The 25447-nt window shown below is 44.5% G+C and overlaps 1 protein-coding gene across 4 annotated transcripts in view; it reads left to right on the top strand.

Annotated features, from left to right (window-relative positions):
- LOC137624266 (piggyBac transposable element-derived protein 3-like) overlaps nt 1-25447 on the top strand; it is a 153445-nt gene that overhangs the window by 121517 nt on the left and 6481 nt on the right. For all 4 annotated transcript variants that reach the window (XM_068354805.1, XM_068354802.1, XM_068354804.1 and 1 more), the window contains exon 4: nt 15965-16166. In XM_068354805.1, the coding sequence (XP_068210906.1) occupies nt 15965-16166 (202 nt within the window). The remainder of the gene's footprint in view (nt 1-15964; nt 16167-25447) is intronic.

Here is a 25447-nt window from a genome sequence, read left to right as displayed (position 1 = left end):
CAATGGCCAGCAAGCAGAGGACACCAGAAATGTTCATGGTCCTGGCTAAGGCACATTCAGCAACCTTGATAAAAGACCTTTACAGCTTTGTTAAGGCAAGAAGGGCGTGTAGAGAGTTCGTGTTTGCCTCGGCTGCTGTCAAACACGAGCCTAGGAAGTTAATATCCTCTAACATCTGGGGCAAAGATCTGTTTCTGAACGATCTAGTCAAGGAATTTGTTGACAAGGCCGCCACGGAGAATAGAAATCTTCTCCAAAAGTGGGGCATGTCAGCAAAAAGGAAGTCTTCTCCGGATGAGGGTCCCTAGCCGAAAAGAAAGACAAAAAGACCAAGGTTGCCTTCTCGCCCTGCTAGACAACAACAACTTTGAGAGGCAAACCACTACCTTTCGCCCTAGGAATAGGGGCTCAGGTAAAGACTCTAGACGCCCCTATAGAGGAAGAGGAGGTAGGGGAGCAAGCAGTCGAGGAGGCAAGTTCTCCGGAAACCAGAGGCAGTGAGATGCTTCCGGTAGGAGGATAACTCCGACTTTTTTGGGATCGTTGGACCTTCGATCCCTGGGCCCACAGCATCATCAAGAATGGACTGAGCTGGAGCTGGAAGACAGCTCCACCGACATTTCCTCAGTTCTTCCAACACTCCACCCCTGTTCTGGAAGAATACGTCTGAGAACTCCTGAGCAAACGAGTGATAAAGAGGGCAAAGTTCATCAAATTCCCAGGAAGGCTGTTTTGTGTTCCCAAGAAGGACTCAGAGTCATTCTAGACTTGTTTCCTCTCAACAGATCTCCTCCTACCTAGGTTTCAGGTTACAAAAAAGAAAGTACGTTTTTAAAGCCTTGCCCTTTGGGCTAAACATAGCCCCAGGGATCTCCACGAAGATTGCAGAGGCAGTCGTGCAACAACTTCGTCTGCAAGGTGTGCAGGTGGTGTCATACCTGGACGATTGGCTGTTGTGGGCAGTATCAGAAGAGGAATACTTGCAGTCATCCAAGAAAGTGATCCAGTTCCTGGAATATCTAGGATTTAAAATCAACACCAAAAAGTCTCGACTATCTCCAGCTCAGAAGTTCCAATGGTTAGGCATACATTGGGATTTACAATCACACCGCCTCTCCATTCCATTAAAGAAGAGGAGAGAGATAGCGGGGTCTGTTAAGAGACTCATAAAATCCAGTCGGATTTCAAGACGCCAACAGGAGAGTGTGCTAGGCTCTCTCCAATTTGTTTCAGTGACAGACCCAGTGCTAAAAGCACAGCTAAAAGAGGCCTCATGAGTCTGGAGAAGATACGCATCAAACGCTCGAAGAGATCTAAGAAGACCACTGCCGACTCGGCTACGATCTCTTCTCAAGCCATGGTCACAAGCCGGAAAGCTCAGGAGGTTAGTACCTCTTCAACCTCCTCCACCCACCCTCAGTTGTCATTCATTCAGACGCTTCACTGGAAGGAGGGGGGGTGGTCACTCCCATCAGCGCAAAGCTCAGGGAACTTCGTCCTCCCTGTTCAGGACCTTTCACACAACATCTTGGAGGCCATGGCAGTCTTTCTGACACTGAAGAAGTTGTCCCCTTGCCTTTCAGTCCACATAGGGTTGGTTTTGGACAGCGAAGTAGTGGTAAGATGTCTGAATCATCAAGGCTCAAGATCGCCTCAACTCAACCAAGTGATGTTGGCCATCTTCCGACTAGCGGAAAAGAAGAGATGGCACTTGTCAGCAGATCACCTTCAAGGATTCCGCAATGTGACAGCGGACGCTCTATCCAGGATAGCCCCGATAGAGTCAGAGTGGTCCCTAGATGAAGAATCATTCTCCTTCATCTTGCATCAAGTCCCAGAACTGCAGATAGACCTCTTTGCAACGAGCGACAACAAGAAAATTCCTCGATACGTGGCCCCATACAAGGACCCTCGAGCGGAAGCAGTGGACGCCATGTCCCTGGACTAGAACAGATGGACCAGGATTTATGTCCCCTCCGCACAACCTGTTGTTGAAGGTCCTCACCAAACAGATCGTTCCAGGGAACAGCAGCCCTAGTGGCTCCCAAATGGCCCCAGAGCAACTGGTTCCCCCTGATTCTGGAATTACAGCCGAAACTGATTCCTCTACCGGACCCAGTTCTGTCTCAACAAGTTCAGAATTCGACTGTCTTCGCTTCATTACAGAAAACCCTAGACCTTTATCTCATGATTTTCTCTCCCTAGCAGTTAAGAAAAAGTTTGGGATCTCCAAAGAAAGTATTGACTTCTTGGAGGAATCTAAGTCAAAATCTACTAGAAGACAGTACGAGTCATCTTGGAAGAAATGGGTAGCCTTTGTCAAGGCCAAGAATCCAAGGGATATCTCGATGGATTTCTGTTTGTCTTTCTTTATTCACCTTCATGAACAAGGTTTAGCAGCCAACACGATAACCACGTGTAAATACGCCTTGACAAGACCTCTACTGCATGCCTTCCAGATAGACTTGTCTAATGAAATTTTCAATAAAATACCTAAAGCCTGTGTCAGACTTCGACCTGCAGCACCTGCAAGGCCCATTTCGTGGTCTCTTGATAAGGTGATACATTTTGCTTCATGTTTGGACAATGAGGCTTGCTCATTGAAAGATTTGACGCAGAAAGTTATTTTCTTGTTTGCTCTAGCCTCAGGGGCTTGTCTAGAGAAGAAGGCTATATCCAGTTTGCTGAAATGGGTGAGTTAAACCTGTTTCTCGCCAAGAACGAGCTGCCCACTAAGAGGTGGGGTCCCTGGAGAATCTGCCCTCTGAAGGAAGATGTCTCACTGTCTCCAGTGGAGAGTCTAAAGGTCTATCTTAACAGAACTTCAGACTTCAGGGGAGGACAGCTCTTTAAAGGGGAAACATCGGGTTCAAACTTATCACTTGAGTAACTAAGGACAAAGATCGCCTACTTTATTCTCAGAGCGGATCCTGACGGTACACCCGCAGGTCACGATCCTAGGAAGATTGCTTCTTTGTTGAATTTCTTCCAACTGATGGACATCGAGAGTCTTCGCTCGTTTACTGGATGGAAATCATCCAGGGTGTTCTTTAAACACTGCAAAACAAGTGCAGGAGCTTAAGCATTTTGTGGTGGCAGCAGGTAGTGTGTTAAAAACTGCCGCTTAGTGCTGCGAGGAACAGTGAATTATTTGGGACGGTAATTCTGAAGGTTGTACATGTTGGCACCTTATAGCGCAACATGGTAGTGAAATGGCATCAAGGTGACATTATGGACTGTTCCAATATACTAAGGTGATATAACATAGACTGGACACTAGTGCCGTTTGTTTTTACACAAGTGTAAATAGATAAATTCTCAGAAATCAGTAAAATATTTTCATATGCAGTGGCAAAGTTTAATTTTTTCAGATAAAACAAGCATTCTGATATAATTTATCATGTCCATGTTATTGAAATGATTATTTTACATCATTCTTAATGTATGCTAAACTTTAATTATCATTTAACAATAAATGATTAATGGTTTTATGCGTCTCAATTTGCCCTAAATATTCATTTTTCAATATTAATCTTACCCGATGATCATGTAGCTGTCAACTCTGTTGCCCGACAGAAATCTACGGTCGGGATACGCCAGCGATCGCTATACAGGTGGGGGTGTACCAACAGCGCCATCTGTGAGCAGGTACTCAAGTACTTCTTGTCAACAAGAACTCAATTTTTCCTCTGTCGTGCCACCGGCTAGACCTACTTGGATACGCTGTTGATTCTGGAGTTATTGTTCACGATTTGGTGATGTATTTGCTCTAGAGTTTAGCCTTCGCTATTCAGGAAGCTTTATCATTAGCTTAGCAAGCTTTTGGAATTAATTTGATTTAATTATAATGACGAAGAGAGTATGGACTCTCTTTCACTTTTAAATGGCCGACCCTTCCCTTAGACGGAAGTGTTGGTGTCGAAGAGAGTATAGACTCTCTTTCACTTTTTTTATATCTCTCCGCCATTTATAGGCCTCTTCGTTTAACTTTCCTTTTATTATAAACTTATAAAAATTAATTTTTATGTTTGTTTATATGCGACCTTTCCTAATAATAGGCGGTCCTTACTTGGAACCGAAGTTAATTAACATTGAGCTCGTCATATCGTTTTTCCTGTTAAGAATTTATGCTATTTTAATTTTAATGTTTTTGAAAGAATTTCTTTGATAGTCTCGTAATGTTTTCAAAGTTGAACTAACGTTTTTAGTCTCCGCAGTTGTTGACGTTCAGAACGTTCAACTTGCGCTCTATCGTTACGATAGAGAGAGAGTATTTCACGGTTCACGTTGCAGTAAGAGTAAACCGATTCTAACGTTTCGTTCATTCTTTCTTAGCTTAAATGGTTTTAATTCTAATAAAGGAACTTTTTATTTGGGAAACCTTTCAGTTTTTTTTTTTTTTTTCCTTTAACAAATAATATGTTTTAACGATATATATAATTGGGCTCATCTCTCAGGTTCTAAGTCAAGAGAGAGAGAGAGAGAGATAGAGACGGAGGGAGAGAGAGGAGGATAAACGTTTCGTTCAAGCGGGTAACGTTGTTCTCGTTTTTGCTCTTCTCCCTAGTCGATTTAGGGGAAGAAGGTAAAACGTTTCTAGAGTTTTATTCTTGTTCCCAGGCTTTATGCGGTGAGAGATTTTAAACGTAGTTTATTTGATCTAGTGTTTAGTCTCTTTTCCAGCCACTGAATTCTTTATGTCATTATGTTTTTCTGTTACATTGTAATACTGTTTTCGCAATTACTACCTTTTAATGAAGGATAGGATTGCGTGTTTCAGGTACAAACCACTTAAAGTTTCGAGTTCAGTGAAATAAGTGCAAACAGAAAATCAAAAGTGATAAAGTGATATGTGCAAAATGTTACAGTGTTGCGTTCGAGGGTTCGTTTGTTCGTGCCAGTTGTTCACCTAGTCCGATACCTCTTACAAGCTCCCAAGCCCAGGGGAGAAGTAATGTCGAAGGACTTATGGGTTCCACAGGCCTTGATCGACGAACAGTAGTTTCCCTCCGTGGTTTCGGGTGTATCTACACACGTTGCCGACGTGATCACCCCACCCACACAAAGACGAGAGAGCCCATTTATTCCTCGTCTGCGGAAGAGGTTTCTAGCAGAAACCATGGACCAAATCTTGCAGCTTTTAAGTGCAAGTCGATCCCTTCCGCGCAAGTCCAACGGCCTAGGTGTAGCCACTGGGTCAGTTCGGACTCGCTGCAGTACGACAACTGCACACCTCCCAAGAGAGGCTAGGTGGTACCGCAACAGGCAGTAACTCCGTCTGTTGCCGCACCAGCTGTTTTAGACCCTCAGTCACAACGGACAGTAGCTCCGTTTGTTGTTGTCTTTCATAGACCCTAGTGGTCCATGCTGCAGACTATAGTCTCAGCTTGCTCCTTCATGCAGGAGTATCATGCTGGAAGGTTGACAATGCAGCCTGTTAACCTACAACCCGCCGAGGTTGTGCGCTCAGCAGATACTGCGGCTGCCTGCTCGGATGCTCCCTCCACCTGTGAGAGCTCCACCAATGTGCAGTCCACCCTGCCAGACGCATGTTCTTGCTGCACCATCTGCTAACATGCGTGAGCTGCCGCATCAGGAGTTGCCGGGTTCCAGCACTATGCGGCATTCTCCTCAGCCCATGCAGCATGCTCTGCAGACCTTACAGCATGCTCCGCATACCATGCAGCATGAGCCGCATACCATGCAGCATGAGCCGCATCCCATGCGGCATGAGCCGCATACCATGCAGCATGAGCCGCATCCCATGCGGCATGAGCCGCATACCATGCAGCATGAGCCGCATACCTTACAGCAGGCTCTGCATACCTTACAGCAGGCTCTGCATACCTTACAGCATGCTCTGCATACCTTACAGCAGGCTCTGCATACCTTACAGCAGGCTCTGCATACCTTACAGCAGGCTCTGCATACCTTACAGCAGGCTCTGCATACCTTACAGCAGGCTCTGCATACCTTACAGCATGCTCTGCATACCATACCGCATGCTCCTCAACCCCCCGCAGCCCCTCCCACGCACCAGCAGACTCCCACACACAGAGCACTCCGTTGCCGTGCGGGAGCTACCACAAGCTGCCGTGTTTTGACACGGTATGTCAGCCTCCGCAACACACTGTGGTTACCGCCACTCGCCAGCAGCAAACTAGTCCGGCAGGAGTTGAGGCTTCCCCACACAACTTTGGTTGTTGCCAACTCACAAACTGTCATACAGTTACATGACGTTGCCTTCTGGTCTGCTACTTATACACCAGTGCTGTATGTCCTCACGCTCCTGTTGTGGTTGACAGTTCTGTTTTTGACAGTTCACAGACTGTCAAGCAGTTTCATAACGTTGCCTTCTGGTCTGCTGCTTTTGCACCAGTGAAACCCTCTCTGAGAGAACTTAGCTTTTCTCGGATATGGTTCCTGTAGATGAGAAAGTGCTGTTCTCCCTCCTTCTGATATTCCCTTGAGGACTCTGTCATTTGGAGAGGAGCCTTAAGCTGCTTAGCCTCCTTTGGACTTTTATTTAAGCATAACATGCTTCCAGGGAGGGTAAATGGTTCCGCTTCAGTCGCTAACCCCGTCTGTTGCCACACCTGCTCCCATAGACCTTGAGCTTTGTTGCAAGACATGCAGTCCAAGCTTAGTCCTTGATAGAGGATTTTATTTTACGGAGTCAGTGTGTCACTGGGAAGACGTTCAACAACCAGCAGAGGTGACTTGTTGTGACGCAGTGCGGCGTCCTCAGCAACCCGATAAGGAGTTGTCTGTACTACCCAGACAGTCTAGACAGTTTCGGGTTGTCGCTGTACTTCCTCGCTTCCCCATGGTTGACAGTTCACAGACTGCAGCAGTACCATGATCTTGTGTCCGGCTCCGTCAGACGACTGGCTTTTAAGAGCTCCCACAAGTTGTCGCTGTCTGGAGAATCTCAGATGGACTATGGATCTGACCAAGGAACTGGGCCTCCTGGTCAATTTAGAGAAGTCCCAGCTCGTCCCATCCCAGACCATTGTCTACCTGGGTATGGAGATTCAGAGTCGAGCTTTTCGGGCTTTTCCGTCTGCCCCAAGGATCAACCAAGCCCTAGAATGCATCCAGAGCATGCTGAGAAGGAACCGATGCTCAGTCAGGCAGTGGATGAGTCTAACAGGGACACTTTCATCTCTGGCCCTGTTCATCGAGTTAGGGAGACTCCTCCTCCGCCCCCTTCAGTATCATCTAGCTGCTCACTGGATAAAGGACATGACGCTAGAGACGGTCTCAGTTCCTGTTTCCGAAGAGATGAGGTCTACTCTAACGTGGTGGAAGAACAGCTTTCTTCTCAAGGAAGGTCTACCTTTGGCTGTTCAGAACCCCGATCGCCGTCTCTTCTCGGACGCATCAGACACGGGCTGGGGTGCGACATTGGACGGACAGGAATGCTTGGGAACATGGAATCAGGAGCAAAGGACACTTCACATCAATTGCAAGGAGTTATTGGCGGTTCATCTGGCCTTGATAAACTTCAAGTCCCTCCAGCTAAACAAGGTGGTGGAGGTGGACTCCGACAACACCACAGCCTTGGCTTACATCTCCAAGCAGGGAGGGACTCATTCGAGGAAGTTGTTCTAGATCGCAAGGGACCTCCTCATCTGGTCAAAAGATCGAAAGCTCACGCTGGTAACGAGGTTCATTCAGGGCGATATGAATGTCATGGCAGATCGCCTCAGCCGGAAGGGTCAGGTCATCCCCACAGAGTGGACCCTTCACAAGAATGTTTGCAGCAGACTTTGGTCCCTGTGGGGTCAGCCAACCATAGATCTGTTCGCTACCTCGATGACCTAGAGGCTCCCGTTGTATTGTTCTCCGATTCCAGACCCAGCAGCAGTTCACGTGGATGCTTTTCTGCTGGATTGGTCCCATCTCGACCTGTATGCATTCCCGCCGTTCAAGATTGTCAACAGGGTACTTCAGAAGTTCGCCTCTCACAAAGGGACACGGCTGACGTTGGTTGCTCCCCTCTGGCCCGCGAGAGAATGGTTCACAGAGGTACTGCAATGGCTGGTCGACATTCCCAGGACTCTTCCTCTAAGAGTGGACCTTCTACGTCAACCTCACGTAAAGAAGGTACACCCAAACCTCCACGCTCTTCGTCTGACTGTCTTCAGACTATCGAAAGACTCTCAAGAGCTAGAGGCTTTTCGAAGGAGGCAGCCAGAGCGATTGCCAAAGCAAGGAGGACATCCACTCTCAGAGTCTATCAGTCTAATGGGAAGTCTTCCGAAGCTGGTGCAAGGCCAATGCAGTTTCCTCAACCAGTACCACTGTAACCCAGATTGCTGACTTCCTGTTACATCTAAGGAACGTAAGATCCCTTTCAGCTCCTACGATCAAGGGTTACAGAAGTATGTTGGCAGCGGTTTTCCGCCACAGAGGCTTGGATCTTTCCACCAACAAAGATCTACAGGACCTCCTTAGGTCTTTTGAGACCTCAAAGGAACGTCGGTTGTCCACTCCAGACTGGAATCTAGACGTGGTCCTAAGGTTCCTTATGTCATCAAGATTTGAACCTCTCCAATCAGCCTCTTTTAAGGACCTCACATTAAAAACTCTTTTCCTCGTGTGCTTGGCAACAGCTAAAAGAGTAAGTGAGATCCACGCCTTCAGCAGGAACATAGTTTTCACATCTGAAACGGCTACATGTTCCTTGCAGCTCGGTTTTTTGCTAAAAAACGAGCTTCCTTCACGTCCTTGGCCTAAGTCGTTCGAGATCCCAAGCCTGTCCAACTTGGTGGGGAACGAACTGGAGAGAGTACTTTGCCCAGTTAGAGCTCTTAGGTACTATCTAAAAAGGTCAAAACCTTTACGAGGACAATCAGAAGCCTTATGGTGTGCTATCAAGAAGCCTTCTCTTCCAATGTCTAAGAACTCAGTTTCTTACTACATCAGGCTTCTGATTAGGGAAGCACATTCTCATCTGAAGGAAGAAGACCTTGCTTTGCTGAAGGTAAGGACACATGAAGTGAGAGCTGTGGCTACTTCAGTGGCCTTCAAACAGAACCGTTCTCTGCAGAGTGTTATGGATGCAACCTATTGGAGAAGCAAGTCAGTGTTCGCATCATTCTATCTCAAAGATGTCCAGTCTCTTTACGAGAACTGCTACACCCTGGGACCATTCGTAGCAGCGAGTGCAGTAGTAGGTGAGGGCTCAGCCACTACATTCCCATAATCCCATAACCTTTTTAACCTTTCTCTTGAATACTTTTTATGGGTTGTACGGTCGGCTAAGAAGCCTTCCGCATCCTTGTTGATTTGGCGGGTGGTCAATTCTTTCTTGAGAAGCGCCGAGGTTAGAGGTTGTGATGAGGTCCTTTAGTATGGGTTGCAGCCCTTTATACTTCAGCACCTAAGAGTCGTTCAGCATCCTAAGAGGACCGCTACGCTCAGTAAGGAAGACGTACTTAATAAAGGCAGAGTAATGGTTCAAGTCGTCTTCCTTACCAGGTACTTATTTATTTTATGTTATTTTTGAATAACTAATAAAATGAAATACGGGATACTTAGCTACTTTGTTAACATGTATGCTGGTCTCCACCCACCACCCTGGGTGTGAATCAGCTACATGATCATCGGGTAAGATTAATATTGAAAAATGTTATTTTCATTAGTAAAATAAATTTTTGAATATACTTACCCGATGATCATGAATTTAAGGACCCGCCCTTCCTCCCCATAGAGAACCAGTGGACCGAGGAGAAAATTGAGTTCTTGTTGACAAGAAGTACTTGAGTACCTGCTCACAGATGGCGCTGTTGGTACACCCCCACCTGTATAGCGATCGCTGGCGTATCCCGACCGTAGATTTCTGTCGGGCAACAGAGTTGACAGCTACATGATCATCGGGTAAGTATATTCAAAAATTTATTTTACTAATGAAAATAACATAATAATAAAACATCAGAGCCTTTTATTTAAACCCTTTATTCTGCATGAAGTAACTGAACGTAGGCAACAACCTCATTCTTTCACTAGCTTGATGAAACTTGTTCTAATACTAAATACAAACTTTGACTAAAGGACATACAGTGAGACCTGCATGTCCACTTTGAATGCTAGGTGGGTTACATAAAATATGCAACTTCGAGACTTTTTCCGAGTCTAGTTGACTCTTCCCTGTAGGGGGCTGGAAGCACTAACATAGTATATGATTAGCAGAAATGACATATAATGGTAATGTCATAGGTCTCTTAGGTCTATAGGACCATGGAAATATCGTTTTGAAGTCGAAAGGCACAAACTAGGAAAATACACGATACATTAATGCTCTGGTAAACTTCCATCAGGACGACATGGCCTGAGCCCAAAAATAGATTTTTAGCTTCGCTCAAAATACTTTTTTTAACCATACAAATATGTTCTCTCTTTTTCTGTGTGTACGTGCTTTCGTACGGCTAGTTCATTTTTAAAGCTTTAAATAGTATTTAAATTTATTTTATTATTAAGCTTTCATATTTCACTAGAACTTATAGTGTTTAATAGTGGTTTAATAAAGCATGTATTATGTGCTATTTTTCAATTTCTTGAGCATTTCAATATTCAACAATTACTTTGGTTTTACTATCGGTAGCGATCAGCTGATCTCCAGGTCACGCTACTGTACTGCGATTATGCACACACAGCATTGTTTATGTAATTTTCTTATTCAAAATATCTTCATAATTAATTAATATCTCTCTCTCTCTCTCTCTCTCTCTCTCTCTCTCTCTCTCTCTCTCTCTCTCTCTCTCTCTCTCTCTCTCTCTCTCTCTTTTTTTTTTGATTTTTAATTCCCTGTTAAATGTTCACGTTTCTTTGTATCATTACTTGATGTTTTGATTATGGGAATATCAGTAACACATCAAAAGGAAATCACTTGATTTGCCATTCACCTTCCGCAAAAAATATGACGTCATCAGACTATTTTTCTTAAATTTGTGGTAAGTAGTACTATTCTATAACTACTAACAAAGACCACTAATCGTTACTCGGTGTTTCGATGATGGAAATACTGTAATAAGATTACTATGTAACACAATGAAAGGAAATCATTCGGTTTGCCCGCATGCTTCCGCCAGAAATATGATGTCACAAGACACGTGACGTAAACTCGATAAAGAATGACTTGCAAAATATGTAAATCCCTTTTCTTTTTTCTTGTAAGAAGTGAATGAAAATACTAACTTACCAAGCAAATGTATTTCATTTTCATAATGTAAAAGGTATTATTTCTAAGAAAATATTTGTCCTATTAGTTTACTTTATTTAGATACAGTAAATATCGATCTATTACCTGGTACTGTATTACATAAAACAGCGTAGAATAAAATTTACGCTACGCAGTACTCATGACAATCGATTCAGACCCATAAAATAGTTTGTATCGTTACTTTATATTTCCGTAATGGGAATACTAATATTAATCATTAGCCTATTGGAAGGAAATCACTGTATTGCCCTGTCGATTTCTGCCCGTAATATAACGTCACCAGACATTGATATGAAATCGGAAGATATTAAAACTATTCTTTATATACTTTTTACTGAAAATAGATACTGCATATTATCAATAAAAGAAAATAATAATTTACCAAGATAAATCAGTTTATTTTTATAAAAAAAAAATAGATTACTTCGAAAGAAATATTTGTCCAATTAGCGTACTATTTCTGATAGACTTGTGACGTCATCACCATGAAAAAATCGTCGTAAGTTGAGCACTACCTGTATTGATGACTCCAAATCTGATGCTGGCATTGGATTTGGAGTACATAGTAATGGTTTTAATTGTAGAGGTGCACTTCCTCTAACAGCTTCAATATTTACTGCCGAACTGTACGGCATACAAACCGCGGTTGAGAAAATAGCATTGGAAAAGGAGGGTAATTTTACCATTTTTAGTGATGCAAGGACTGTCCTTCAAGCTTTAGAAGTTTTTTAATGCTAGTAACCCTCTAGTTTTAAAGATTTTAGAATGGCTCTTTATTATTGGACTGAGAGGTATAATGGTTCGATTTTGTTGGGTTCCAGCACATGTGGGTGTGTCTGGGAATGAGAAAGCAGATTCGTTGGCGAAGAATGCTGCATCCGAGTTGCTACCAAGAAGGTTTCCCATTCCGTGTAATGATTTCCTACCTAACATGAAGAAATTGCTTTGCAATAAATGGCAACAGCACTGGGATAGTTTAGATGGCAATAAAATGAGAGAAGTAACAAATGTCATATCTCCTTGAAGGGGTCAGGACAAAATCCCCCTGGACAAAATGTCTAAAAAGAATAGCAGGGCAATCATTTGCTCTTGTCTAACTATGCACCCACCCTTGCGCAACCAGTCACACTCTTCGGCGCATTCCAGGGAGAATGCACAAAACTACACAGTTACTTACTGCGCGCCAGCGCTCTTCCTCACTTCCCTGCGCCCTCCTGCGCAGTTACGGTCCCGGATCCAATGTGCCAGCTCTTGCCAAAGAGTCAAGGCTCGCAGATCCAATACACCAGCTCTAGCCTAAGAACCAGCGCTTGCCTGCTCTCCAGGCAGATATTAAGCACCAGCATCATTCTGTGTGCCATCGCTCCAGTACTCTCCTACACACGCGCAATTGTCAGTAAAAAGGAATAGAACTTTTTGGACAGGTCATCATTGCCCCATTCCTCCCCGCAAACACATAAACATTGTCACAGAAGGATATAAGATCCCGAAGATTCCATCCTACAAGGGAAATTGAAACGGGGAATCCTTCGTCCCTGTCTCTTCTGAAGTTTCTTTTTCCTTGACAGACCTCCGTCAGCAAACAGGAAAGCATCAACAGACTGATCCTAGATCACTGTTTGCTGATGGCCAGTTCACAGTTTACTGATCGTTAGGTCGCCAATCACCAGATCGCCAATTGCAAGCTCAATGCTCGTCCCTGTTTCTTCTGGAGAAGGTCATTCAACAAGGCTAGAACATTGGTCAACCTCTCAAGGACTCTCCTAGCTCCGCTATGGCATTATGCAGAACGGTCTCCAAACCTTTTGCAGCTCCTGATAGTCTCTCCAAGAGAACCCTCTCCACATAACAGACAACCCACTTCAACACCTACCACAAGCTATAGCTTTGCTATGATTGTACGCCTGAAGACTACCCAATACCTCTTTGTGAAAAGGTTGTCTAGATATCTGAGGAATTCCTCGGCATCAGTCTACCAGGCAGTATCGTGTCTTGTGTGGTTGGTGTCATGTGAAAGTCTCTCTCCACTCGATACCTCGATTCCAGGAATAGCGGAATCCTCAAGTATATACAAGAGGAAAAGACACACTATTCAGTTCCGACAGGTAAAGATGATCACTCAACCTTGATCCTTCACCTTCAAACTGAAAGAAAGGGACACCCTCTCATTGATAGACTTTTCCTAACTCATACGGACTTACAACTTGCCTTTCCCCAGTTGGAATTGAGACCTTCCTCTCAGAACATGGTTCAAATCTCCGATTCCTAAAGGGACCTCCTTATGTTCCACTTCACCAGGCAACAAATTTCCTCCTGATTTAAGAACACAATGTTCCTACACACTCGGACAGCAACCATACGAGTCAAGGAACTTCATGGTCTCTCTTTCGACATCGTCCATTATTGAGAAGGGCGAAAGACAATGTTCAGTTTCGTCCCTGACTATGTCACCAGACACAGTCTCCAGAAGTGACGGATCCTACACAAGTCTCAACTAGGTAACGGACGATCCAGATCATCTGTTACTGTACCCAGGGTAAGGTATGAGACTTTACCGAAAGAAAACGGCAACACCCTGCCCGGGTCCCTCCTCTTGTCAGCACTGGGAGAGACTAGAGGAGGATCACCGAAACATCATCTTGATATGACGACTCACAGTGTCAGGGGCATAACTATGTCCCTGGTCCTTCTTAGCAGATTACTCTGTGACGCAGGTTTTTCAAGAAAGGATGTGAATGCTCCAGGTGACTTTCACAACCTTTCTCCTGCAAGACGTGACCCACAGGAACTCGATACGATCTCTATCGGTTCTGTGGTGGCTGCACAACAGCTGGTTGTATACCTCAAGCTCCTTATCGGACAAGTAGCAGAAGGTTGAGGGCACTGTTACCCGGTTTTAGTCTGCGTGAAAAAAATATTTGACTAGCTCTTATTCTTTTGTTCATCCAACCCTCTCACGTGGGGAAAGCAGCATCATGGGTTCTCTGCATAAGCTGACCTCAAACCACTGCAGGTAAACCATCGTCCCTTGTGTACCTAGTATTAAGCTAATACTGTTGCGTCCCTATACCCTGGCGAGGTGGTATTGGGAAGTCTTGGTTACGTCAGGTTTTTCCTACATACTCAGAATAACTTTACCTAGACAGTCACGCTTCTGCACATCTCAACACACAGCTTGCGTAGGCCGCGGACCTTGCGTAGCAAGGTTTAGCGAGGGCAGGGACTCCTTATTTTTTAGTACTAACATACCCAGATAAGGAGTCCCCGGGCAAAGCCAAAAGCCAGATTGGCAGGGACATCCACCCTTCCTAATGGGTGAGTCACCCCTAATAAATACTGTAGCTTGGTTTGTATTCCAGTTATGGAACAAATGACATTCGTAGATAATATGTATTTTTCCTAACTATACAAACCTTAGCTATTTATATAAACTTGCCCGCCATCCCTATCACCCTCGCTAAATTTTAATGGCTCGTCATTTCAGCTCGGCCGAAAGTATAACCCCTAATAAATAGCTAAGGTTTGTATAGTTAGGAAAAATACAAATTATCTACGAATTTGTCATGGTTTTTTGCTTACCTTCATATAATCCTCCATTAACGTGTTAATAGTGGCACTGCATGTCTCTGGAATAATTTTGCCAAGCAATTGTGATGATATCCTTGTATGGAACTTTAAATCTTCATAGGATTGTCTGGTCGCTAAAAACCTGAGAGTTGCTGACAATCTTTGGTGAGGCGATACTGCTTCCCTCACATTAGTATCTTGCTTTTTATATAAGGAGTAACACAGGAAAGCAACTGATCATAGGTTTCCTCATCCATTCTTAAATAATGAAGCCAGTCTTGTGGTTCAAATCTCAGTTCTTCCATCAAAAATATGTGTGATTTGAAATCCCTTCCCTGTAGCCAATGCTTACAGTACACCATTTTGATTTAGTCTTTCTTCGTTTCTTCAAAGTAGAATGCGCCGCAACAAGCCCTATTCCCATCAACAATAACTCATTATCACAAAAAATAGAGGAAGCCGTTTTGATTGTCTAATCACCACGGTAGTCTATCCTACACTGATAAATGCAATGACCGTTAGTGGACGTCCTAGTTCTGACACTGAAGGAATTCCTTCAGTAATTACTGATCGTGAATGGGCTGCTATAGCTACACTCCTCTGCTCTTCAAATCAGCCAATCAGAAGATGCCTGCCCTTCTCGCCAAGATTGTTGCTCCTTCCAAAGACACCTCAGTTGTGTTCAAGTCGGAAAAGCGACAAGACGCGTCACAGTAACGTCTACGGACTCCCCACCCCCCGACTTTTGTAATCATGGAAAGTACACACTGTGGGATAGTGACGCCTAGGAATATGCTTACCTTTTGATGTAGGTTTCAAGGGCTATAGTGTTACTGACGTGTCGTAATGACTCGGAAAAAGTATAGATCCCATGTGGGCTACTTCGGTCGAGTTTAGGCAGACCACGCTCATCCCATATGGGATCTATTGGACCTTAACGATTCTACCGGGCACTAGGTTACGACGCACATCATTTTTGCAATTTTTTTTTTAGTGATTGTTTTAAACATTTGTGAATAGTTTTAACCATATTTATAGAAATAATGGGGATGATTTAGAGATGTTAGGCTCATGTTCGTATAAATTATTACCTTACAAGGGTTTGTTAGGCCAAGTTACATTTTTTTTCATTATATGATTTTAATTTTTTTTTTTTTTTTTTTTTTCCAGTTTCCTGGCCATATTTTTTATGGGCATCGCAATGCTGCATTGGAGCCTCGGGATCGTACACCATGGGTTGCCCCTAACGACGCCGAAGGAAGTGATGTCGACGTGAGCCCTTTGGACGTCGACAGTGATGACGACGACCCTACGCACGTTCCTGACGAATGCCTTACTCAGGAGGATACCTTTGACCATCCCAATGCTAGATGTTAGTATGAGACATCCTTTGAGGGCGAGAGATTTGTCTTGAATTTGTTTTTAACCCTGGATAGGTACGCTCCTCGGACACCCCTTTAAGGGTATACTCGGTCGCGCGCGACCCCGACGCAAAAAAAAATTCTTGAAAATTCAGTTTTTGCAGTAACCTCCTTTTTTTTTTTTTTTTTTTTGCCAAAAAAAACTTCAATGAATGCTTAAAACAACTGTAAAGATAAATACTACTCATCTGCAGAAAAACTATATATTATAAATATTTTAAAAAATTAAGTAGTAAAAAAAAGACCTTACATAAAAATTCATAAAAAAAAAATTTATACATATATACACGAATCCTTTTAGGAATTGATTCTTGAATGTTCAGGACACATCTTGATGTATTTTGGATGAAGTCGGACCCATGGAGGTGAAGATCTGAAATGAGAAAAAAAGGGTAACTTTTTTTGGCCAAAAAGATTTGTCCAAATTTCATGAATTTTTTGGGTACCCAAATGAAATAGGAAGTGGCTAATTTTTTTAGGGAATAAACATATGTTATCCTAAAATAGAAATATGTAAAAAAATCTTCATTATTTTGTAAATGACATTTATGTCAGGGGCCATATCTAAAGGTAATTTTTTGAGTACTTAGAAATTTCGTAAAAAAATACATATTTCTGGGCTCAATCCCTGTGCCGCCCAGTGAAATGCTCCTTATGCACCATTTCAAAGGAATATAACTGCTAATATTACCAGAGAAAAAATGTAAAGGAATGCTAGGTTGAACTAGCTCGCTCACCTAATGGTGTCGGTATAGACTGGGGCGAAATACCAGAGGTCTCGTACCATTTAGACTTCTCCTCTTCGAAATCCCTCAATAGTGAGGTGCAGTTCAACCTCCCCTGCCTCGCAGACCAGTACTACTAACTCAACCCACGCTTGCCCATCACTCCTTTCAAGCACCTGATTCATATAAGTCCAACGTATTTTTTTCTCGTGTTTTCCATTGGATTTATCATCAACTTTCTCTCGATGGCCGATTCCCAAGATACCCCATCAAAGTTAAGTACTTTATCCATGAGTTTTAGCGAGATTGGGCAGTGTAATCTTTGTTTTTATTATTGAGAAGTGTTTATATATGAGCGGCGTCCCCGTTCTTACTTTCGCCTCTGCCCTTTGTCTCGTTAGTTCGTCCGTCTTTAATATTCGTTCGAACCTTTAGGAGTTTTTTCCTTATATTCATATAGTACACCGACTTTATGCTTTCATATAGCATTTATTTTATGTTATCCTATGATATCGGTGTTAGCGTTTCATCAGGAGTAGGTTATGTTGGTATGCCTGCATTCGTGCATGTTGGTGGATAGCGTCACCATTGAGATTGTTTCACTAGTTCTAGGAGCTTTAATATCGACCATCTCACTTATTATTAGTAAAACCTTTTGTTTTATTACGCTCCACCTAGTTTTACGTTTGGTTCGAGTAGGACTCTCGCGTATTTTGTTGTTTTTACTGTTCGATCTACCGCTTTAGTAACTAGGTTGGTACCCCTGCTTTCCATCTCCTGATGGCGTCATGCTCCTCCCTTACCACTCGCCCGAGTCCCTCTCTCGCCATATTTTTTCTGCATGCCTAACCTTACTTACGTGATTTCGCTTTTAATTCATTAATTATTTTTATGTATTTGTGCATTGATATTATATTTATTGCTTTACTCCGTTATGATCATATTTTTGGGATTTTCATGTCATGATTGAGGGGATCTCCAGTTGGTAGCCCCGTCTACCACTGCGCACTGGCGATTCCCCGGTACCATTACCCCCCCAACAGGTTGGGGAGGCTATTCCATCCCCCCCCTTCAGTGTACACCCTTCCTCTCACTCGATGGTTGTTGGTTATGACATACGGGTCAAGTATGCTTGTACCTCAGTCTTCCATCAACGTTCCGACATATTGAGGACTGAGTATACCAACGGGGTATGACTTAGTCTCATTCATTCATACCGGGCGGTTTCGTCTCCCCCCTCCCGTCGCCCCGATTGGCCATCGGTCGGGGAGGGGGAAGGCCGGGACCACCGGGGACTATCACACGTGATTAGTCGGTATAACTGAACCTTGGTGTAACCTTGCTTTTAGCTACGGTTGTTAGAATGAGCACTTATATTAGGAGTGTCCCCACCTACGGTACTTCCTGCTATTATCGTCCGTATAGGACTTATTATATCCCATATCATTATATTATATTCTACATGAATCATTACCTTTGTCCCGGTACCTCCGGTAAGGTAGGGGGTTCCATTGGCTCCCCCCGCGCTCTCCCGTTGTACCCTCCCGTCTTCAGACATTGGAGCCGCCGGGCTCTTAACTACAAGATCGGTTGACACTGACACGGTTTTGATTAATATCCTCCCTCCGGGAGCCCTATTCATTACAGACATTAGTTTCAGATCATAATTGGCGTTCTCTATTTATGTACTTTATGGATGTATCTTAGGTACTTTAAGTTTACTTTAAGTTACTTTTAAGTTTACTTTAAGTTTACTTACCAACCCTGTTCCCCGGCCCCGGGGGGCCCCGGAACTAGTTATGATTATATATTCATCACTGTTTTTTGAATCCTTTTTCATACCCGGCTCTGCCGGATTGCTCTTGGAATAGTCTCAGTTCTCTGCATGTTTAGTCTAAGGCTATACATTTATTTTATTAACTGGCAGGTCCCGGACCCTCCGGGACCCCTTATAGAGAAACTAGTAGATGCTTATGGACTATTCCTTTTACAGGGGTCCGTTGCCGGATGACAGCCTGCGCGGCCGTCCTTCACCAGCCTTGCGGACATGCTGTCTGTCGGTCCCACGCGGACTGTGGGATCCAGATGGACGATATTGTTGTATGGCACCCTGACAACTGCCTTATCTGTTATGACCTTATCTCCACCCTCGCTTCAGATTCGGTGAGCCTCTTTCAGTCATTTTTGTATTTACATTCCCTTCACTGGGCGGCATCAATATGATACATACTCATTGACTTCTGTTATGAATCTTCGGGTTCATTCATCATTTTGTCCCTCGGGTTTGCTAACCTTATCCCCGTCCTTTCAGAGTTCCCAGGCGGTTAAAACTTCAGCAAGAGCCACTTTGAAATTGTGGGTAGGCGGCTTCGCCCGTAACGTAAAGGCCAGGAAGCCGTACGTCCTCTCAGAAGATTATTGTAGTCTTATCTACCCGAACGCAAAATCTTCGGCAGCAGTGCTTAGGCAAGTGGCGGCTCCTATAATTGCTGACATTGTGGAAACCATAGAACTCGTCCAGGATACAGACATCCCTGACGACCCGGACCCCATTGAAGACAATGTTACGGCTCTGACCTTAGACATAGAGCCCATGGTTTTAGACGAACCAGACACAGGTAAGGTGGTAAGTGAGGCAGGTGGGTCTGGCGCTAAGACCTCTCTTCTTAGCCCCTCTTTTTCTTCAACTTCTAATAATTCTTCCTTTCTTGGTTTTGAAGGGAACCGCGAATCCTCCCCGAGATCGCTCTCGGTTCCTCCCAAGGTCAAATCTCAGAAGAGACCTTTAGTGAGGACTCGTAAGAATCCTACACTACCTGGATCATCGAAGCCCAAGAAGGCTCCCCTCCCCGGAGCTCCTAGTGGCTCGACTAGCACTGCCCCTATGTCTCAGGACCCGGGAGTGCAGTCATCCCCCTTAATTACCACGACCAACTTCGACCCGGTGGCCCTCACGAATATGATGACGAGGGTCGTTACAGAGCAGATTAGTTCTATACTTTCTGCTGTCACCAGAAGACTAGATACCCTGGAAGGTGGACTGCCTCAACAACAGCAGTTCCTCATCCCGGACGCCTCAAAACTTCCACCCTTCACGAAGAACAACCCGTGGAAAATGGCGCTCCACTGTCCTTTCACGGACGGAATGTTGACCATCGAGGGTTTTGGGACCAGGCCCATTGAAGATTTTGAGTTCTTCCCTCCCGGCCTTCAATTTCCTTTCCCCGGCTTCGCCCGGCTTACGGAAGAGGCTCTTGTCCGGCTAGATAAGGTCCCTAAAGAGACCGTTATCTTTCCGAAGGAACAGGCTCAGTCTGTTTGGGTTAGAACCTTAAATGAGTGGGGTTGTACAAACACCATGCTGACCCCCCACAAGAGTACTTACACCATGTTTCTTGTGGACGAACAGACCCCCACTCCTTGCGTCACCAAAATGGTTGAATTAGCCCTTCAGGCAGTGACCGAAGATAAGCCTTTGCCACAACTCCGGGAGACAGATCCTACATCTCTGCTGTTCCCATCAGATAATGAATGTTGGCTTAACATTCAATCGACATTCACTTCTGGTAAGCTATCCGCTGACTGTGCATCAACGCAATTCAGTGAATGCCTCCCAAGACTACCTGAAACCTTAATCCGACTCGAGTTCGAGTCCCGGTCTAGGTTTAGCCGGAGCCTCAACGTCTCGACTATGGCGGAGATGTTTTCTCTTACCTATGACGAGGAACACTCCTTTAAAGTTATGACTAAAGCCACCCTGCAATCTTTGTTAGCAGATTGCTACGACTTCTTGGTGGCCAAAAGACGTTGCCGTAGGCATGTCTTATCTGAAGCTACTATCCGCCATGAGCCAAATAAGCTCATTAAAGCCTCTGCTTGGGGTCCGGACCTATTCCCGGAGGACATGGTCAACTCGGTATTGAGCGAAGCTGCCAGAGTGAACCAGAGCCTCAAAGTCCGTTGGGATCTCACTCCCAAACGGAAGTTCGAACAATCGAGCATTCACTCCTGGGGCAGAAAGAGGCTACGCCCTTATAGCTCTACTCAATTCCGCCAACCTCTTCAAGTAGTCCAGTCGGCCCCGGTCTCTCAGGGCATCCAACCCTCCACCTCCAAGTCTCAGCCCCAAGTGAAGTATGTCCTCGTCCCTGAAAGCCAAGTGGCCTCGAACTCGTTTACCTCTCCTGTTTATAACCCGGTCTATGAGTCCCGGTTTTCCTCCCAAGGATACCAACGAGGCAGGGGCCCCGGTTCGAGGGGTTCTTTTCAGAACAGAAGCAAAGGGAGATATTTCTCCCGTGGAAAAGGGTCACGTGGTGGCCGAGGCGGTAAAACCTCCAACTACTGACGGTCTTCAGGTAGGAGGGAGACTTTATGTGTTCCGGGGTCGCTGGAAATTCAGTCCTTGGGCCTTCAGCATAATCTCCAAGGGCCTGGGGTGGAGTTGGATAGAAGGGCCTCCTCCACCGAACAAATTCCATCAACCTTCAACACCGGACCTACTTTTGTTTACCCAAGATCTTCTTCGCAAGAACGCGATCAAGGAAACGAAATATCTGAAGTTTCAAGGTCGCTTATTCAGCGTTCCGAAGAAAGACTCCGACAGCCGAAGGGTCATCCTCGATCTGTCTCGACTAAACTTGTCCATTCAATGCGACAGGTTTCACATGCTTACCGTCTCGCAGGTGCGAACCTTGCTTCCCCGTGGGGCCGTCACCACCTCCATTGATCTTACCGATGCTTACTATCACGTTCCAATAGCGAGACACTTCCGCCCATTCCTAGGATTCAGACTGGACGACAAGGCTTACACGTTCAAAGTGATGCCTTTCGGGCTCAACATCGCGCCCAGAATCTTCACGAAACTGACGGAATCGGTCATTCAGGAACTCCGATCCCACGGAATCCAAGTCGTCGCATACCTGGACGATTGGCTAATCTGGTCAGACATCGAGGATTGTCTCAAGGCAACAAACAAGGTGATCCAATATCTTCAGTTTCTGGGATTCCAAATAAACTTCAGAAAGTCTCGTCTGACACCAGAGACCAAATTTCAGTGGCTGGGATTACGGTGGGACCTACGTTCTCACACTCTGTCTCCCCAGGTCCAAGAGGATAGAGATTGCGAAAAATACCAAACGCTTTCTCGGGGAAAAGATAACTTCCAGAAGGAACCAGGAGAGGATTCTAGGGTCCCTACAATTCGCTTCAGTGACAGACCTCCTTCTGAAAGCGAAACTGAAAGACATCAACCGAGTTTGGCGCTCCAGAGCGAACAAAAAACGTCGGGACAAGAAGACACGCCTTCCTCCCATTCTTCGGAAGAGGCTTCTCCCATGGACAACCGCCAAGAGCCTATCAAAGTCGGTTCCGTTGCAGTACCCCCCTCCAAGGATAGTCATCCACACGGATGCCTCCCTATCAGGTTGGGGAGGCTACTCCCAACACAGGAAGGTTCAGGGCCTTTGGTCCACAATGTTCCAACAATTTCACATAAACGTCCTGGAGGCCATGGCTGTCTTACTAACCTTGAAACGTTTTTCCCCGGCCAAGAAACAACATCTGAGGATAGTCCTCGACAACGAAGACATAGTCCGTTGTCTAAACAGAGGGGGCTCCAAGTCAGGTCCCATCAATCACGTGATGGTGGCAATCTTCTCCCTGGCGGCCTCAAACCAATGGCACCCATCCGCCGTCCATCTGGCTGGAGTTCGGAACGTTGTGGCAGACGCACTCTCCAGGACGGTACCGTTGGAGTCAGAATGGTCACTAGATCGCAAATCCTTTCAATGGATCCTCTTCCAAGTGCCGGATCTCCAGGTAGACCTCTTCGCGACGGAATCCAACCACAAGCTGAAATGTTATGTGGCCCCCAACCTGGACCCTCGGGCTTACGCCACGGATGCCATGTCTCTCGACTGGAACGCCTGGGAAAGGATTTACCTTTTCCCACCGGTGAACCTACTGATGAAAGTGCTGGACAAACTTCGAACCTTCAAAGGTCAAGTAGCCCTGGTGGCCCCCAATTGGCCCAAGAGCAATTGGTTTCCTCTTTTACTGGAGCTGAATCTCCACCCTCACCAGATTCCCAACCCGACTTTGACCCAGATAGTACAAACGTGCACTGTGTTCGCTTCCTCAAACATTCAGACCACCCTAACTTTATGGACTTCATGAAGTTTGCGGCACACAAAGGGGCTAACATAGACCCCCAGAATACTTTATTTTTAGAATCCGACAAGAGAGACTCCACTCTTCGTCAATATGACTCAGCGGTCAAAAAACTAGCAAAGTTTTTGAAAGATTCTAGTACTGACTTTATGACACTAAACCTAACGGTAACCTTTTTTAGAACCTTGTTTGAGTCGGGCTTAGCAGCTAACACTATTACTACCATCAAGTCTGCCTTGAAGATTTTTCTAATCGGCTTTAATATAGATCTAACAGATTCATTGCTAGCTTCGATCCCAAGAGCCTGTGCCAGACTGAGACCATCTTCTCGTCCTAGCCTGATTTCCTGGTTTCTCAATGATGTTCTTAAACTAGCGTCAGAAACCGTCAACGATTCATGTGAGTATATCCCTCTACTCAGGAAAACTCTCTTTCTCGTGAGTTTAGCATCTGGCACCAGGATTTCGGAATTAGCTGCCTTATCAAGGGATCTAGGCCACATAGAGTTCCTTCCGTCAGGAGAGGTCCTCCTCTCCCCAGACAAGGTCTTCTTGGCCAAAAATGAAGACCCTCAGAATAGATGGTCCTCCTGGAAAATTATCCCTCTCCTTCAGGATCCTTCCCTATGCCCGGTTACCACTCTAAAGTCCTTTCTATCAAGGACTTCCTATAAGACCTCGGGACCCTTGTTCATCAGGGAGCGGGGAGGGACTATAACTTTGAAAGGGATCAGACAACAGATCTTGTATTTCATTAAACAGGCCAATCCAGAGTCTTTTCCTCACGTCCACGACATTCGGGCGGTAGCGACCTCAATAAATTTTTTCCATCATATGAACTTTACAGATCTCTCTAAATATACCGGATGGAAATCCCCCTCAGTGTTCAAGCGGCACTATCTTAAACAATTAGAGGCCCTTCAACTCGCTACCGTAGCTGCAGGGAGCGTGGTATCCCCCGGACAAATTCCTTCTAACTAATTCCTGAATCCTATATCTTCCACCTTCTTCCTCTTACCTGCCTCACTTACAGTTCCTGCCTGAGTTCGGTTTGTTGTATCACACCCATGGGTGTTCCTAGTTCGTAACATTGCTATTTTATTATCATTGTTCAATTTATTCTTACCATACGAACTGTATTTCTTTAGTGTTCAAGTGTATGTAATTTGTTCCAGTGTTTGACCTTAATTGGTTTTATTTTAAGTTAATGTTCTTTTGTCTTCCCTTCCTGGGATATTATACCTTATCATGCTGATGTTATTAAAGACGACCGTCTTCTACGTTAACTTTTGATTAAACCACTGTTTGTTATGTTGATTTTAATTCGTTCCCGTATAGTTAATGAAGTTTGGGTTCGTTTTCTCTGGTACTATTTCACTGGGCGGCACAGGGATTGAGCCCAGAAAAGGGATTTTGACGAAGGAAAAATCTATTTCTGGGCGAGAGACCTGTGCCGCCCAGTGAACCCACCCTATTTGCTCCCCCCCTGATCAGACCCCAAACTTAAGGGTGCTGTAAGGAGTGATGGGCAAGCGTGGGTTGAGTTAGTAGTACTGGTCTGCGAGGCAGGGGAGGTTGAACTGCACCTCACTATTGAGGGATTTCGAAGAGGAGAAGTCTAAATGGTACGAGACCTCTGGTATTTCGCCCCAGTCTATACCGACACCATTAGGTGAGCAAGCTAGTTCAACCTAGCATTCCTTTACATTTTTTCTCTGGTAATATTAGCAGTTATATTCCTTTGAAATGGTGCATAAGGAGCATTTCACTGGGCGGCACAGGTCTCTCGCCCAGAAATAGATTTTTCCTTCGTCAAAATCCCTTATTTAATATATAATATGATATTTATGTAGGTAAAAATATACCAAAATATCACAAATTATATAGGGAACAAGAATATATATAGATAGGGCAACTTACGCTTCGGATATGTCCACAAAATGGCCGCCAACCACACTGACTCTCTGCCACGTGAAATGTAGGAAGGGTATGTCAATTTTAAGGTGTTATTTACTAATCTAATTATTCTTGGATATGCATAAAAATTGTATGGTGGGTTGCTGGATAATTGTCGAATTATTTTACGACTATAAAATTAGAATTCTGACCCAAAAAAATTTTTTTGAAGGGAAATAAAATCGAAAAAAAAAAAATGTAAAACAATATAATATTTTAGCTAAAAAAAAATTTGAGGATATTCAATCAAAAAAGAAGTAAACAAAATGTTCCGACAAATAAACATCTAAATGAATCATAACTCTGTGATAGTTCCTTAGTACGTAGTAATTTTGAAAGAAATGGGAAAAAACGAAAAAGTGGCAATTGCAGGAAAATCGA

Source organism: Palaemon carinicauda, chromosome 31 (assembly GCF_036898095.1).
Source record: "Palaemon carinicauda isolate YSFRI2023 chromosome 31, ASM3689809v2, whole genome shotgun sequence".
In the NCBI taxonomy this organism is placed as follows: Eukaryota; Metazoa; Arthropoda; class Malacostraca; order Decapoda; family Palaemonidae; genus Palaemon; species Palaemon carinicauda.
This window is presented reverse-complemented; position numbering and strand designations above follow the sequence as displayed.